This window comes from Trichogramma pretiosum, unplaced genomic scaffold (assembly GCF_000599845.2).
Source record: "Trichogramma pretiosum strain Unisexual culture from Peru unplaced genomic scaffold, Tpre_2.0 scaffold3, whole genome shotgun sequence".
NCBI lineage: Eukaryota > Metazoa > Arthropoda > Insecta > Hymenoptera > Trichogrammatidae > Trichogramma > Trichogramma pretiosum.
Window position 1 is genome coordinate 3,764,655 of NW_019641698.1, and position 18,198 is coordinate 3,782,852.

The window sequence follows — 18,198 nt, forward strand, 5'->3', positions numbered from 1 at the left end:
TTTAAACGACATCCGCCAGAAGCCGCAACTTTCTTCGCATTTTAAAACTTTTAAAATGAACCTCCAACAAAACATATAGAAAAAACTTCATTCAACTTACGTCACGTCATACGCACGCCGTCGAGAAAATCGCGGATGCTCGGAACAAATATCCGATATGTTGAATGTCACGCGAGTCAGAGTCAACGCCCCAATGACTGCAGATTCGGGCTAACGGGTTGAACACTATAGTGTATAATGCTCTCGAGTGAGTACGTTTTTCCTTCTTTTTATTAGCCACTTGTGACGACTGTCAATTATGAAATACTGATTTACGTGTCATTTCATTTTAGACTGCTTCTCGCAGAAGATCGAATTGTCAAACTTATATTTGTACAATTTTAAATATTGCGATAAAAATATAACTGTAAAAAACAAATTGTACTTCGCATTGAATAAAAAAATCGAATTATTCAATAATATTGTGTTTATAAATAATATTTTATCAATATTATAGTGGTTTCTAGTTGATGCACTTCTTTAAATTTCTATTTCATTTACTGAGTCAGACCGATAACTGATTTGTACCACTTAAAAATAAACACATAAATATAATAGTAAATATACATTTATGCAAACTGAGAAACTTTGAAAATGAAAATTACTTTATCGGATCGTAAGGTTCGACTAAAAATTTAGGAAAAATGTAATTTTTATTAATAACACAATTTTCATTTTTAAAGTTTCTCAGTGTACAAGTGTAAAATCACAATTTGAAAATAACCTAGATGACAAAAATGCAATTTAATTTGTTACAACTTTTGAATGTCGCATAGAAAGTAACTGAAATTTTAGTCAATTATTAATAGCGTACTTGCAAAACGTAAATGGTTCTTTAACAGTTAGATGGTTGGAACGTACAGATGAAATATTACGAAATTCCAAAGCTTTTGAACTAGAAACTGTAATGCAAACGAAAGTACGTACACACGAAACGCTCGCGCATGAAAATTTGATGCTGTACAAGCTCATGTGCAAAAGAATGAAGACATCGTCAAAGATCGCCAAAGAGTTTAAAGCACTAATGATGCCATTATGCGCATTACTTCGCTACAGAATGTTCTGCAGCTTAAACGAGAAATTATAGTACGGCATACTAATTCTGGCGATATATATTTTTGGAGGGCAATAGACTAATCTAGGAAAATCCCCGCGCAGTGTTAAAGTAAACAAGCAAAATCTGGAGCGTACATGGAGTATAATAAGAGTATGCGCGAGGCTTACTCGCCAAAACGTTACATGTCAAAAGCAGCCAAGATTACGTAAATGATAATGCACGTAAAGCTATGGATCGTCGATAACGAAGCTGTATATTGGTGTACGCAACTGCACAGGTTGATGACGTAGTCGAGATTAAATTCAAATTTCAATACAAGTTTTCTTATCTCTTGTAATAATACTGTAATTAATTGAAAACTTGTTCAGAAGCTATATCCGAAGAGATCGATCTTCGTTGCTCGTTGCACAAATTATTAGGAGACGTTTTATGAAGTTTTAGATACATTTATTAGAAATCGTGTTATGACGATACATCAAGATTTTTAATTTCATAGAAAAAACAAAGCGCGTTAGAATCGAACTATTTAACTCAAGTGAGAGGGTTGAAAAAAGCTGTCGATTTTCATTAAGAAGAATTCAATTCTCTGTCTGACTAAAAGCTTTTAATAATTTTTAATTATACTGATTTTAAAGCTTGTTTACTGGAATATCAACGTCACAAACGGTTCTGCTCGCTTACAAAATAAAACAAACTTTTCTAATTAAGGATCTGTGTAAAGTTTTAAATAACTTGGTGCTTGTAACGTCTGATTGTATTATATGTTGAGGTCTGGCGAAGAATTGTCATTTCATTTATTCACAAATATGCTTTTCAAAAGTTAAATTTTTGTCCTGAGGGGAAAAAATTTACATCGTTATTAAATCTTAGTTAACTTCCTGCAAATTATTGCTGATATCAAAGCAAATTTAAAGCTTGTAACTGACTATTTATTTATACCATTTAATGTATTAAAGTATTACAAATTAAAAAGTTAAACTTTGTATTATTAATGTAAATAAGAAACATGCAGTTTACGCAATTTATTCAGACACTGTCAAAGTAAAATCGTTATATTCACTCCAATACCCCAATGTACTGTTTATAAAATAAAATAATTTTCCGGGTTACAATTTCATGCTATATAAGTTAATTTTCATCTGAACACTGCATCATATGAAATGGAGTGTTAGTATGTTGCCCAACGTAAACGCGAAAGCATCAATTTCTCATTCGATTAAGTTGTAAGCAGAGACGCGAAAGAGGTGGATAATATGTTCTGCGAGCTGAGCGATGAAAATCCTATTAAAGATTTATGTAGTACAGGTATGATGTCGAGGAAAATATCGATCCATTTCCAGGTTGGAACGAGCTTACCGCCTCCATCTATCGACCCTTACATAAGGTATATGAACCGATTTCTCTTCACCCGAGTGCAATGATAATCCTGATTCTCGCTGCTAAATAACTAACGTTGAGAAAGTAGGCAACTACTTTATCAACTCACCATATATGCACATGCACAGTTACAATATAAATATTATGAGAATAATTTAAAATCAATTCTTTATCATATAGTTTTAGCATGCTCAAAAAACTTATGTTTTTTGCCATTTACACAGTGATATAAATAATTAAATAAATTAATGGGTAATTGTACTGTTTTGAGTATTATTAAAAGAAATTTAACTGCAATAAAATAAATATTTATACACATATCAAATTAAAATGAAAATGTAATTTTTCAAATTCATTGTGCAATTCTTTTTTTTATAAATAGTAAACTACACTTAGCTATCAGATTTAATCTTTACGGTCTAATACTGAGTTTGTATTGAATATAATACTTTTTCAAGAAACTTTTACTTTTGCCATACTCTGTTCGTTTTATTTTTATATATTTTCATCGAATCATATGCTATTGAGAAAGAATGACATATTTAAACTATACCATTGGATTTTAGTTGGAGCTAACGAGTTGCACAAGCATATGAGATTTGCTTTGTCCAATCAAGCCGATATACGCTGTGCATTCTTCTGTCAATAAAATGATTTAAAACGAGCTTTATTTATTTTAAGCCTTTTTTCTAAAAGAAGTTGACTTCTCAAGTTTTTAAAGCAGATTTTAATAATGAGTCACAGAGGTTTCGAACATTTCAAGACGTGAGATTCTTCTAGATTATGGACAAGGAAATTTCTAACATTCCTTTGACATTTTAGTTGAAATAGTGTAAAAAAGGAGCTTAATAGTAATTTTACCCTGGAAAAGAATAGACTAGAATTTACTTCATGATAAAAAGGAAAACTGCAAAATGTATTCTTTATAGAGTAAAAAGAGGTCGCTTGGCAGAAAAAACCTACGTGCTTCATGGTACGATAAATGTGTTGAAAGTGGATATCAATGCACTATTTATCGATATCTCACTATTAAAAGATTATTGTAAAGATTCTTGAAAAATAACGAGAATTTTTTTCTCGTAACAACACCAAGACTTACTAAGAAATCAACGCGATCTTTATTATTATAGACACTTATTTAAACATGCAAGGCATTCATTCTACAACGTCAGTTTTTAATGGATTCAATGCTGGAGGGCCATTAAAATCGAATGCATTTTAATATAGTAGAAAAGATCCACAAAAAAACTTTTCGTCGGAATAAAAAAGCGTATTTATTATTTCCTAGCTACACTCATGACATGCAACTTTGATGTAGAATTCTTTTATCTACTGAAGTTGTCGAGTCGGTGCTTCCATGGAAAGTTCAAGAAAGCAAAACGAGTGTCAAAAGGAAAATTTCGTAAGACTTTAGAATACAAGAATAAACACCAAAAACCAACGGGTTTTTTTATTATATTCAGAGGTACAAAGTTCATATTTTTGTATAGAAATTATAAAGAAAATTCTGTTATTCAATTCAACGATTAATTACGTCAAAAACTCTTATTTGATATTACACGTTGATTTCACCCGTTAATTTTAAATGTAAATAATGTCAATAGTGACTAGTCTTGAAAATAAATATCATAAAAAGTATTATTCTTGATATCTTTATCATTATGATTATACAACGAATGGTAAATAACATATAAAAATTTTTTATAAACTAAAATAATTCTAATCTCGTAGAAAATATGATACATTTTTTTAGCGATTTTTCATTGATTAACCCCTGAGTTAATCGTACGAGGTTGTGATTACTTCTATTTCTAAGATATCTTCTAGATTTTATTACTCAACTTTTTCAAGTTTAATACTTTATCCGATCTGGGATCGTCGATATTTTTATTCGTTTTTACTCTCTATAATATGTAATATAAGTCTCGCCCCATATTGTGGATGAGTCATGATGTAACGCATTCAGTTGCGAAAAATTATTTCATCATAACTTGTACGGGTGCCATAATAAAAAAAGGATTAAAGTTTCATTATATTAACATCACACTTACAAGTTTAGCCAAAATATTTATTAAAAGTTTAAAATGGATCTTTAGCAGTATAAATAGACCTTATTCGCCTTAATTGATTACATTTTTCTCTTAATTTCACTACCGTTTATTTGAATTTAGTACATAATGTTGAATTGCATACATGTTCGTTTTTAAGTGAATACGTGACTTCAGCGGCATATAAGCCAAGTGTTAAATATATTGCATATAGAAGTTACTAATTAGGCTGTGGCGCTGACTGCCTCACGTTTTTACGATGTCACGGATGTTCCACACGACACTTCAATCAAGTTGGTTTTTTACACGAGACAGAACGTTGAGAAACTTGAAAATATTGAATTATGTCTATGTAGAAATTGTTCTATATGAATGTAAAATATAATTGTAGGATGACAAAATTATAAGTCATGTGGTTATTTACAACAAAATTATCCTTTTTATGACAATAGCATACTCAACACATTGTCGAGCAATTAATTTTTATTCATCTGAAAATAAGTCAAGGTAAATATCGTAGATAACGCATGAAATCGTGAAAATGCTTTTATTCGCTACAAGGCCTATATAATTTCTTGGGGATCGATGGCAAGCTCGCAGCGCGCAAACACGTTCCAAGTAAATTTCAGTAACTTTTACAATCTGCTCTGCTTTATTGGGAGTAAAAAAACGTTGCCATTGCAATAAAACAGCGTCACGGTAAAACTGTTTTACACTAAATAAACCTGTTCAAAGCGTCTAAGAGTCGAAAATGTAAATAAAAATAATTCCTACGTTGACAACTGCAAACACGGGATCAAGTTATCAAACGAAATTCGAACGAAGATATTTTGGATTTAACACGCGGCGTAAATGAGAATTTAAGATAGATCCAAGAAGATATCCCCTATGAATATACTTATGCACGTTCATTGCGGGTTCTAGCTCATTAAGTCACGTGCCTAAAAACTGCATCTCTCTCGTACGGCAACGGACGTCAGGTAGAAAGTTTCGTAAACACATAACAGGTATCTTGTTGCAAAAGAAAAAACAAACAGAGTAAATAGCGCCATTGGATAATAACAGCTTTGATGCGAACAAGTAATGACATCTTTTTTTTGACAACCTGCTTTTGTATACACGAGCTAATTTTGAATCGTGTGACTCATTTATAGTTTTACAGTCACCTGATTAGCTATTCGACGATGCGCATTCATCTTAGAATGTCGTCGCCTTTTTTATTCTTGTATTCAGCTTCGCAATACTGAAACTGCGTCACTTTTGCGTGACAAACGAGAACTCTCGGTAGTCGTATTGTTGAGAGCCTTGAAAAGAATCGCTCCTCGTCATCAAATGTAAATGACCGATTAGCGGACGAAACGCTCATAGACGTAGCTCGATAGTCAATCGATAAGTCATCGATATCGCTATAAATCAATGACCTATTCTTGCGAGATACTCTTACAGTGTACTATAGACAGAACGTGTTTTTATTTTTTTCGACACTGTAAATGACAAAGCTGGTAATCGCTGAGGGTGAAATTTCATTTTGACAAGCGCAACGGGAGTTTTTATCGTTCTCCCGGGGACGACCTCGTGTGTACGTGTTTGTGTGTGCGACGCGATGCATCACCCCGGCACTAGGCGAACGCGCGTCCAGTTTTCGCTTTGAAGTTTATCCCGAGCGACGTTTTGCCTCCTCGCGCGCACATGATACGAACTCTCGAGTAATAGGAGAGCGCGAGGCATCGATCATGCGACTGCTCAACTTGCATCGCCATTACAATTCACGTATATGCATATTTACGCGTGTAGGTGTGTGCGGGCATATAACGTGCAGAAAAGTGGATGAGGTAGCGTATCGCGTAGCACGGGTAAATATAAATCAACGATTAGGTAAATCGATGCATTTATATACGATCGGCATGGCGCGTCGAGTTCAGACTGCACATAACGTGATAGGTATATAATATACACGTACACATAGTGGCATCCGCGCGTGCACGTTAGCAGGCCTGCACTGCACTTACTTATTATAATGTTACGCGGAATTCGTAATCCTGTCGCATGCACACGAGCTGCGGTATTCCGAGAACGTCAGGGTCGTCGTTCGCCCACGCGGCGTTCAAATTTTACATGTTACAATCGTGCGGCTCGGACACTGCATATTACATATTGCACAAATGCATAGCATCGTTGGCAATGCGCGTAGGCCTTGTCGCGAGATTCGATTATCATACATACTTATATGTATTTCGCGCAAGGAGAAATCGATCGGGTATGGGGGATAATAGGCGAGCACGCATCAGCTGCAGCCGGCGCTGGACTGGACTCGCGCAGTATCGGATCGATGCGGATGGATTTAGTCAGCTCTCGCACGTGTGTGTCCCTGCAGAGCAGTAGCCACAGCAGAGCGAGGAGAGAGCGAAAATGCTCGAACGTCATGCTCGTCGCGAGAGTAAATTCCGATATCTCTCATAAATATTTAGGGGACGGAGCAAGCTCGTATAGAGCGCATCGACTATATTACCGCAGCACACGAGACGTGTTCTTGTCAGGGTTGTATACGAGACAACAACATGCAGATGAATACACGAGACGAGAGAGACGATCGGAGCAGCAGCAGCAGCAGCAGCAGCAGCAGCACAGAACGATCCGACTAGGCCTCAGCTCCGTTATTGTACAGTGTACTCTTTGTATCGAGTAATGATACGAGACATATACACAGAGGGTACGTGTAGTAGTAGTAAGCCTTAGAATAATAATGTGTGCGTGGCTTGGCTTTATATGTGTGGCGTGTCAAAGGAAAAATCGTCGTCGTGCTTAATAGGAACAAAGTCGAGTGAGTCATCGAGCAGCAGTAGGCACGGCATACTACAGGGCACACACCGCAGCAGCGACCGTATTATAGAGGGTATATATACGAGGCATTAGGCAGGGCAGTGGTGCGCGGAGGCGGCGAGGCTTGGCCCCAACTAACTACTACGAGGAGGCACTGGCACACAATGTTGTATACACACATCAGCGGGCATACTTATATGAAAAACTGCATGGCACGCGCCTATAGCCGAATATCGATTGACAACTCGCGCAAAAGAGGACTCGGGGGATAGACGGGCGCGCGTGTAATACACGAAAGTAGTGCTTTGCGCCAGTGGTGGTATATGTGCGACGACGACGACGACGACGATGAATGTATACATGCACGTCGCCGTCGCGCACCTGCTTTATAGTATTTGTGCTCGGCGAGACACACGGCACTGCGCGAATATAGTATATAATATAAAGTGTGCCGCGGTCTAGACTCTAGACTAACCTCAAAGGTCGCGCGCGCGAAGCGGCGCACGGCAACTAGCGGGCACCTGTTAATTATTAACGCCTCGAGCCGTGCGCGACGCGAGAATAAGAGAGAGAAAGAGAGAGAGAGAGAGAGAGAGAGAGCGTGTGCACGTCAAAAGTACCGCACCCATATGGGCAGGACGGAGAATGAGAAAGAAAAAAGCCAGGACTAAGACAGAGTCGATACATACAGGTATAAAAAGCCGGCGAATTTCGAAATACTAGACAACTCCAATGTTTACGCGGTGCCGCATGTTTTATACCTATACACGAGACAGAAAGTCGACTGCTGCTGCTACATATACATAAGCGCGAGTGCGAATGTCCTCGCCAAAACGCAACGTCAGCAAACGATTACACGCATGCGAAATGACTCGAGAGTCAAGCAATCGCAGTTCTATTACTGCACTCCGTATACGCGCGATGAAAATCTAACCAGAGCCCGAGGTACACATGTGTCAAGAACGTCCCTATATATACGAATATAGGTATAAAGAGAGAGAGAGAGAGAGAGAGAGAGAGAGAGAGAGAGAAAGAGGGACAAAGTCGGGATAAGTCGTGCAGCTGTCAGCTCGGCAGAGTTCACATAGTCATACCTATCTATGAGTATAATACGTTAAGTACACAGAGTCGGAGTCGCCTGTCGCGGAGTGCGAGACTCCAGTTCCGAGATTTCAGCAGACGATGCGCGCGCGTGGTCGTGCTTTAACAGTACCATATATATATATGTACACAATCATACATGTATGTATATACAGAGTAAGTACGGAGCTCGCGTGTACGTGTGGGCGTAAGCGCGTAAAAGTATTATGTATGCGGGTTGGAAACTCGGACGGTCTCCCGCGCGCGCATCGCGCATATTATAATCCGTACAGCCTGCACACGCACGTACATAAGTACACTGCACATTGGATTACGTCGCGAGCACACAATCGTACTTATCGAGGCAGGCGAGATTTATCGGCGCAGGTGTACACGCACACAGAGACACACATGTATCTCTGTATTCTATATACTCGTATACTCGCACGTATAAGTATTCGTTCGAGATGATAATTCGGAGCAGGTTGGGTAAGCGTCGATGCGGGGCCTTTCGAAAAGGTGCTATATAAAGCATTAATCGCTCGAATGGCATGCGTTAACACATGCAAGAGAGAACTGCCCGAGATGATAATAAGTATGTGTGTACATGTACGAGAGAGAGAGAGAGAGAGATTGCGCACCACCTCTCTCTCTCTCTCACGACTCTGTGTCACTACTCACCAGGTGAAGGACGGTGTTGACGACCTCGCGATTGGACACTTGGCCCACCTCGATGAGGCCGATGAGGACGGCGAACTTGAGGCTGTCGTTCATGGCCATCGCAACCACCTCCTCGGGTCGCTTGATGTCGCTGAACAGCGGCGCCTTGAGGTCCGCCATGGCGAGAACGGCGCAGCTGCAGCAGCCTCTTCAACTGGCTCGACGTCGTCGTCGTAGTCGTAGTCGTTATAGTGCTCGCAGCTTCGCACGAGGGACGAACGAGGAATGTATAGCAGGACACTCGGAGTGTTGCACTCGGCTTATCGTATAGACACCAACAAAAAAAAAAAAAGGAGTCGCGGCGCCGCGTCAAGCAGTCAGCCGCGGCACTATAATCCTCGTGACTGGCAGCTCGCGCATCCCAGCTGCCTATCGCTCGCGCCGCTGCCGACTCTGGCAATTTTTCTGTCTACTGCCACGAGCACTCGTACTTTTTTATTATTATCACTGGCCGACGACAGGTAAGACATTCACAGGCCCTTGCGACGAGCAGCCGATGATGAGCACCAGCGATCGTCGACGAATCACAGGAACCAACGACAACTTCAACTATGCATACAACTCGAATGACAACAACAACAACAACAACAATAACGACGAAGACGATAACACAGAAAGCACAGAGCAAACACGGCTGCAGCGCCGCTGCTGCTTGCTGCTACTGCTGGACGATGCACTTGCGATTATGCTGCGATTTTGCGTGTGTGTGCCGGCGTCGTCGCGCACTGTCTCTCTCGCTCGCTCTTCTCTTATCGCGCGGAATGTACACAAGTGCAGTCGCGCGACTATACAGGGCCGAGCTTTCCCGATGGAAAACAAACGCGCGTCGAAGCACCTGTCCGCGGAGAGTTTCGACGAGGCCAAAAGCCTTCAAAGCACTGATTTTTATAATGAAAATCCGCACACGCACGCACACGCACACACGCACACACACGCACGATTGGAGGACTTTCACACGTCCGATTTGCGTTCACTCTCATACACAATAATAATGTATATAAGAGAATACGTCGTCGTGGCTCGCACTACTACTGCTGCTATGGACTACTGCTGCTTCGGGCTGCTGCTGCTGCTGCTATTGCGATCGCTGGCGACGACAGCGCTGCAAAATTCCTCTGCCATGTTGGAACTGTTGGAAGTCGCGGAGCGCCTGTCTGGCTCTCTTTCCTTCTCACTCGCGCGCGCCTTATGCTGCGAGTTGTTTGCGTCTGTGTGCGGCTGTATAGTACATGTATATTCCGCTTTCGCTGCTGCTGCTGCTGCTGGTTCGCAATGACACTGCCCGCGGCCACCATACCACCAGTCACTATACTATACTACGTCAACACAACTGCTGCCACTGCTCCACTGTTGTTGTTGTAAAAGTACCTGCGCGCCGCAATAATATAAGCGTTCGTACGAGAGCATATTTCGCTGCTCGACGGTCGGCAGTGCTGAAGTCGCCAAATGTCCCTAGTAGATCTCGTTGCACTAGGGCTACACACACAAACACACGGATATCGGATAAAGTCGCTTCTGCTAGTTTACCGTACGGCATAGGATAGTATACCTATAGATGGATGCATAAGGGTTATGCATGGCTCAGTGCTCACGAGGGATTGAACAGAGCAGCCCCTCCTACTACTACCCACTCGGTCGCAAGTATGTGCGCGCGCGCGCCGGGCTTATAGTGTTTGTGTATATGCTGAGTTGAAAATTCGCGACGACTGAATTACACTCAGGAGCCTTTCGAATAGGATTTTCCTGTCCATATCCAGTTACAAAAAGGACAAAGCAATGCAATATTAAACATTTTTCAAAACTTTTTTTTCAAAAAAAAAAAAAAGCTTTATACACGGTATAATGCGATTTCGGAGTTTACGGTGCACTCTGCAAACTTTGAAAATTCGTTTACCAAACTATACCGAAATTCCTGGAAATTTCACATCAAATTGACATAAAATCTACGGAAAATCAGCTTAAAAAATGCTGCGACTCCCCAGATATACAGCACGAATATAAACAAGATCAAGCCGAGATAAAAGGGTAATCGAATGTCAGCGTAATGCGACGTAAAGTCAAAACCCCTATAAATCTAATACAAGCCCCACGTGTATACGGATAGGTGCGGTTGTTTGATTTTTTGTGGGCAAAATACTAATACAGCTATACTGGCACCGTGGCAAGCGGCGCTAATCACTTGCTTACCGACTGCCAGTCCGGCGTTTCGTCCTTATACGATACAGACTAAGATGTAACTTCTCCGAGGCTTTCTTGGGACCACTTGAAAGCTCAAGCGGCACTCGAATTAGTCGTCGAAATAGCTGCAGAAAAGCAAACTGAGCTCGTATGTATATGCTAGACGTTCACATGCACCCGCAACGACGGCAGATCGTTGAAGGTAATATGCGCGAATCAGCGTAGCCCGAGTAATTCAAATGTTTATACAGCGATGCAAGTACGAGACTCGACGCGCTCCTCTAATCTTCCTCTCGGCGTATGTGCCGGGTATGTACCTATAGCCAAGATTTTCATTCCCGCAACTGCTCACAAGAGTGTCATTCTTAAACATTATGAGGCCATTTGGAAATTTTACTTTTGACGCTAATTACGCTTCCACGTCGTCTTCTATACTTGGAAAATGATGAAACGTCGAAAAGTTAATATTTGATTACGAATTCTCCAGATCCAATTAAATAAGTACATGCTAAAAAAAGTACTTTTAAACGATCCCAGCTTTTAGTTGCACGAGCAAAAGAAAGTCACCTCCGCGTACGGCTGATAAATATCGTTATTATCGATTATCCGCGCTGCTGCAACTCATCGACGTGATTAGCTCAAATTGCTCGTCTTAGCAATTGTCGCTAACGATCGAGCGTAGTACAGCTAATTATCTCTGTTTTCTATCCAACTCCTCTATTCCGTTTGCCTCGCTAAGTACTACTACAAGTCGCTTGCCAAGAGATCATCGAACTCTCTCGTCTTATTCTAGAGTCTGAATTAAGCGACTTGTACTTATAATGTTTATACAAATTCGCATGGCAAAACTATCCGATGTCATATTCATTCATACAACATTTACTTGCAGATAAGCAGCGTTATACGTGACAAAAAATAAATATGTAACGGATACGAATGTAATGCTACACTTATGTTTTCCTTGCGGATACACGATACACACCCGGCTGCCTTAAAGGTGTACATCGAGGTTTCAATTTTTAGTCGGCCACGCACTAGGCTCGATTCGGTTTTACCTCGGCTTTTCGGATGCCTACCCGAGATAGACTCCACTTGGAACTGCGCGAAATTCATCGTCGATAATTCATTCGGGACTTTTGATTTCCGTATCGCAACGAGTGCTGCAATCGACTACGGCAATCGTCTGCTGCTGAATGAACTTCCTCATAAACATTGTACTACGTCGGTCGCCGGCTACGAGTCGAAACATCTGTTGCGGAGTTTATTTTTAAAACACCGCGCTGTCACATAATAGCCGTTCTCTTGCAGTCCTCGCAGCTCGCTCTCTGTACACATACTACACACATACACGCACCCAATGGCACACGCACTATACTCCGTAATCCTTCGTTCTGCTTTCTCGAATCCGTGACGTTCGTGCGTGTGCCGAGAACGCGTATTCTCCCCCCATGATACATGCGATATAATACGTGCTCCGTAAAAGCAGCAGTGAACGCACCGCAGCAGAGTCAGTTCTCAAGCAGAGCGGAGTTTATAAGTCATTGCTTATCGAGCACCGAGTACGAACGCATTGAAAATGGCGGCTGTCGATGTCGAGCGCGTAAAGGTAAGCTTTGTTTTTACTTCAAAAACTTGTCGACTCTTTGTCAATTACATCGAGCGTCTGCCTGTTGGCGTCCTCCTATTTGTTTACGCTACTATAACCAACAAAATATGGAGCTATTTGATAGAAGAACGCTTCGATGCATGAGCTTGTGGGCGTTGGTTTTCGCTTCTTTTATTTGGTGCACGATGACAGCATTTCAAGCAATGTCACGTACTACTTCCTTATAAAGAATGCTAACGGCATACACGAGGTATCCTTTATGATTCGATATTTCTCACCACTAGTACTGTCTTGAATTTTTCAGTTGGAAAATACCATCCGTAACTTGAAATTATCTGGACATGTTGGTTTTGACAGTCTTCCGGATCAGTTGGTGAGCAAATCAGTTCAGAATGGATTCATTTTTAACATACTTTGCATTGGTGAGTAAACAAAAATCAATTTGACAACAAATTATTTACTTATATTTTTATTTACTATATAAATGTAAAGTTTCACTATTTTTAGTGCATTGTTTACTTGAAGGAAAGTTATAATTTATATCATTGCTTTTTATAGGTGAAACTGGTCTTGGAAAGTCCACCCTTATGGATTCACTGTTCAATACCAGCTTTGAATCTACGCCGAGCCCACATAATTTACCTGCAGTGAAACTGAAAGCTCATACCTATGAATTGCAAGAAAGTAGTGTTCGTCTAAAATTGACCATCGTTGACACGGTTGGCTATGGTGACCAAGTGAATAAAGAGGACAGTTTTAAATCTGTAGTTGATTATATCGATGCTCAATTTGAAGCTTACTTACAAGAAGAACTGAAAATCAAACGTTCGCTCCATACTTACCATGATACTCGCACTCATGTGTGTTTGTATTTCATTTGCCCGACTGGTCATGGGTAAGGTTTTATTTAAATAAAAATCAACATTGGAAATGAATCAAATCTAACAGGTTCAATAACTTGTTTTAGGTTAAAATCAATAGATCTTGTTTGTATGAAAAAGTTGGATACTAAATGTAATATTATTCCCATTATTGCCAAAGCTGACACCATTTCAAAAACTGAATTGCAAAAGTTCAAGGTAAGTATTCAAGTGTTCTTTTAAGTGAGTTAGATTATTAATGATAATTCATTTCAAATTTTATAGAGTAAAATAATTAGTGAGCTACAAAGTAATGGAGTGAATATATATCAATTCCCAATTGATGATGAAAGTGTTGCTGATGTAAATACACAAATGAATGCTCATGTACCTTTTGCTGTTGTTGGTAGCACAGATTTTGTTAGAGTGGGAAATAAAATGATGCGATCCAGACAATATCCTTGGGGAACTGTACAAGGTAAAAGAAATCTTTATAGATCTTGACAAATACTATCATTTTTTTTAACATAAATTAAATTATTATTATTTTCAGTTGAGAATGAATCACATTGTGATTTTGTTAAGCTTAGAGAAATGCTTATCAGAACAAATATGGAAGATATGCGCGAAAAAACTCATAACCGTCACTATGAGTTGTATCGCAAGAAAAGGCTAGAACAGGTAAATACTTTTCAGTGTTTAATTGTATATTGAGAGCAATTTTAGTTATTGATTTGAATTTTTGTAGATGGGATTCAGCGATGTGGACAGTGACAATAAGCCAGTTAGTTTCCAACAGACATGTGAAGCAAAACGCTCAACTCACTTACAAGAATTACAACAAAAAGAAGATGAAATGCGTCAAATGTTTGTAGTGAGAGTTAAAGACGCAGAATCCGAATTAAAAGAAGCTGAGAAAGAGGTAATGAAAATGAGTTAAAATAATCGTCAATAAACTGGTCTTATTTAAACTAAAAAATAATTCCGATTTTAGCTGCACAATAAATTTGATAAATTGAAAAAAGACCACTCTGAAGAGAAGAAAAAATTGGAAGAAAGTAGAAAAAAATTAGAGGACGATATTCAAGAATTGAATAGAAGGAAAGCGCAGATTGCTATGCAATCTCAATCTCATCATACTCTGACACTTGGGAAGAGCAAGAAAAAATGAACCTTACTTTGTTCTGATTTGCAAACAGGCATTTGATGACTGGTGATAATGCATTGCTATTCCGACAAAAATGTCATCTAAAATTCAATATACATTTGAACTTTTTTTAGCTTTGTATTTTAATAATTCAAAGTTTATAATATTGATTCGAACATATAAAATGTTTTGAATATTATAACCAAAAAAAAAAAATACTTCAACTAATATAATCGAGTATTTAGAAATTGTAGTATAAAATATTTTTAACGATAGATATAATCTATAATACATTTGATAATCTTTATACAAGTCTTAAAATAAAAGAATATTTACATAAAAGTTTTGATCTAAAAAGTCTTCTAAAAAATCACTCATTATTTCTCAATAAAACATTTTATTTTCAACAAAAGGTAACAATATAACTTCAAAATATCTTCGAAATTAATTTTTATGGTACAAATACAATAGCATTTACAGCTGTTAAACTTACTTAAGCAAAAATTGATATAAACTTATGTGAATATACAATAAGCAGGTACAATAATCATAGTAAGAATAACTTTACAATTTAGCAATAAATTAGGATATAATTTTATGGCGAAAAATATTATAAATAATTATGCCTTATGAGCTAGTTTTTTAATAGCAGAGAATTCATTTTTTTTTTATAATTTTAACCGAATGTTGGACGTTGTTTAGCTAACTTCAATATTGCAGTCGACTTTTGCATATCTTACATAAGCGTAATTTTCTAAAGTTAAAGTTAAAAAAATTGGCGAAAAATCATATAAACTTATTCACAGCATTAGAATTAGTAATTTTCTAATTGTAAAATAATTTTTTCGATGGTAAGAATCCTTATTCTTATCATTGCTCTAACTAATTATTATAAATGAATCGAATCAAGTATAATCATGCATTATACTAATTATAATCATATCGGAAATACAAATGTACATGAACGGTTAGATAGTCATATTTCTTGTTAAACCGGGTATAAAAAACATACTTTCAACAAATTGTTGAAAATAGTTTTTTTTTATTTTATCAATGATTAGTTCAGCGCGCCGACAGGACTTGTCGAATGATTCTCTGCTTTGGCATTCCTTTGAATATCGAGCCTCTGCATTTCTGGAACAATCAAAAATTCATAGTATTCCTCAGGTCCAGGCACGAATCTGTCAAATATCCATGAAAAAACTACAATTCATGAATATTGACGCGATTTTTTTTACATAGCGACTTAGTCAAAAGGTATTACAAAAGTACAAAATATATAATTCTATCTGTTCAAGTAATTACAATATCTTCTCGAAATTACTTTCTACTTTGATAATTAGCAAAATACTCGCAAGTGAGAGTTAAATATTAGTTTTGATTATCGGTATCAATCAATGATTAATCAATTATGACATTGAATTACTTTAATCGTTCAAAGTCAGTTTATAGTTCACGTTTTCCTTCTTTATATAGTTCAAAATAGTACTCAGCTATAGTTTTAAAATGTTCAAGCTATGATAACTGCACAATATCATAAAGGCAGTATTGTTTAATTAACGGTAGTTGCATTAACTATTGTTGAAAACTTATTATTTGTAGGAAAATACGCTTGTACTTGGAGCTTTTGTACATTCTATCAATTTTCGCATTCTACATTAATCATTTGTAATCTTAAATCAAGATTTTTCGGAAAAATTGTCTGAATTAATTTTTGGTTTTTATCGCACGTTTTTGTAACTTGTTACCAAGTTGATCGCCAAAAAGGACACGCGCAAGAAAATTAAAGCTCCAAGATAAATTGCTGCGTGATTCGTCGCGAAATCACGATTAAAAAGCGATATTGGCTCGAATGTGCAACCTGGCATATTTTCGCCGCACACCGCTGCATGACTAAGGAAATATTTTGATAAATCAAAACATCGTTTGCTCGAAGCTTCTTTTACGCTCGCACTACTTACTCTCCCATCGTTTGTTACATACAGCATTCACTCCAACACGATAATACATTCAAGTGTGCATAACAACTTTTATCGAGGTATTTCAAATTGTTGCGATAACGCTTACGGTGTTAGAGAACTATAAAATACAATAATAGTGCAAAATACAATAGTGATCTGTATAATTAGCAGTGAAGTGATTGTTTGATCAAAACGTTAGCATACATTTTTGAAAATTCTTGATACCTCGAGCAAGAATATTTCATTACAATTGACACTTTCGAGCGAACATAAATGTGAAGTTTCAAGATTACTACACAAGTGCATCGATTAGGCGAAGCAGCGCAGTTTGCGTAGTAGCTGACGCTCTCCATCCACATTGTTGACTCTGAAAAACTTGCGAAACTCGGTCGTCGTCAGTATGTGCTAATGGATAAACTGGGAAAGTTATCGGGTATAGAACTAATCAACATTGGCGGCGTCGTGGCGTCCGCGAGCACCGAGAAAAAAACACAACAACGCGCCCACGACTACGCAACAATAACAGATAGATTAACAACAACATGGAACGGATGGATGGAGGCGAGAGAGGATGGACTCGGTGCAGCAATAAATGACAATTGATCGATCGCAATTGCCGCTGTGCAATTGCGGGTGCTCGTCTCGCGTGCGTTGGAGGCTGAGAGAGGATAAGAAGGTAGCACAAAAAGGAGCTGGATTAGCGTCTCGAGTAGGAGTTGTTTGCGGGCGTGTTTGGTGCACTGCTGCGGTACTTGGCGCGTATGTGGAGGAAGCTGTTGCTCGCGTGATTGCCCGACTGCGCCCCGGACGGGTGCGGGCTCAGACTGTGGCGATAGTTGTGCGACTGTTGGTGGTGCGTCGTCGGCGTGCTCGCTCGGCTGAGCACTCTCACCTGGCAGGGGTCGTGCCGCGACAAGAAGTGCTCCAGCGTGTCCCAGCCGCCGCCCACGCGTACCATCATGTGTCGGCCTTTCAGCAGCTGCAGCATACGTAAACAAAACAAAACAAAACGCGGATCGGTCGATATCAATAAATTGTCAATTATATCAGGCTATACAGATGGTGTACGAACGGATTATTCTTACCCTTATGAAAACGTTGCGACCGGCGATGTGATAGCGTCCCTCGCCGACCTTCCTCACTTTTAGCTTGCTGCACTTGCCCGTCAGACAATGGCATGACTTCTGTACTTCCTCCGTAGCTCTTCGTACCTGCAAACATGAAAATACGAGTGTGAGTGCGAGCGAGAGAAGCTGATACTCGACATGGCAGGCGAGGCTACTTGATACTCGCGTTACGCGCGCG

General features: G+C 39.0%; 3 protein-coding genes across 5 annotated transcripts in view; 1 reads left to right on the top strand and 2 right to left on the bottom strand.

Moving 5' to 3' along the window:
• LOC106650923 (neurobeachin) overlaps positions 1-10,337 on the bottom strand; it is a 95,972-nt gene extending 85,635 nt beyond the window's left edge. For 2 of the 3 annotated variants that reach the window (XM_023462446.1, XM_023462439.1), the window contains exon 1: positions 9,103-10,337. In XM_023462446.1, coding sequence (XP_023318214.1) covers positions 9,103-9,261 — 159 coding nt within the window. In that variant the 5' untranslated portion in view covers positions 9,262-10,337. The remainder of the gene's footprint in view (positions 1-9,102) is intronic. The other variant, XM_023462443.1, reaches the window with a different exon arrangement.
• A 2,139-nt stretch (positions 10,338-12,476) lies between these two features.
• Positions 12,477-15,253, top strand: LOC106650879 (septin-2-like). The gene is made up of 8 exons (XM_014369129.2): positions 12,477-12,925; positions 13,230-13,347; positions 13,484-13,820; positions 13,893-14,004; positions 14,071-14,263; positions 14,339-14,466; positions 14,534-14,707; positions 14,780-15,253. Exons 1-8 carry the CDS (start codon positions 12,896-12,898, stop codon positions 14,954-14,956), a joined length of 1,269 nt encoding a protein of 422 aa, XP_014224615.1. The 5' UTR covers positions 12,477-12,895; the 3' UTR covers positions 14,957-15,253.
• Positions 15,254-15,309: 56 nt separating this feature from the next.
• Positions 15,310-18,198, bottom strand: part of LOC106650844 (growth arrest-specific protein 2) — a 35,500-nt gene continuing 32,611 nt past the window's right edge. The window contains exons 7-8 of the mRNA XM_014369071.2: positions 17,979-18,104; positions 15,310-17,872 (exon numbers count right to left, since the gene is read on the bottom strand). Coding sequence (XP_014224557.1) covers positions 17,591-17,872; positions 17,979-18,104 — 408 coding nt within the window. The 3' untranslated portion in view covers positions 15,310-17,590. The remainder of the gene's footprint in view (positions 17,873-17,978; positions 18,105-18,198) is intronic.

What these genes read in the sequence shown, in the direction of transcription:
- LOC106650879 (XM_014369129.2), top strand. Translation starts at nt 12,896, where the DNA reads ATGGCGGCTGTCGATGTCGAGCGCGTAAAG. An exon ending in CTGAATTGCAAAAGTTCAAG is followed by an intron (nt 14,005 to 14,070) that starts GTAAGTATTCAA and finishes CAAATTTTATAG; the next exon opens with AGTAAAATAATTAGTGAGCT. An exon ending in TAAAAGAAGCTGAGAAAGAG is followed by an intron (nt 14,708 to 14,779) that starts GTAATGAAAATG and finishes TTCCGATTTTAG; the next exon opens with CTGCACAATAAATTTGATAA.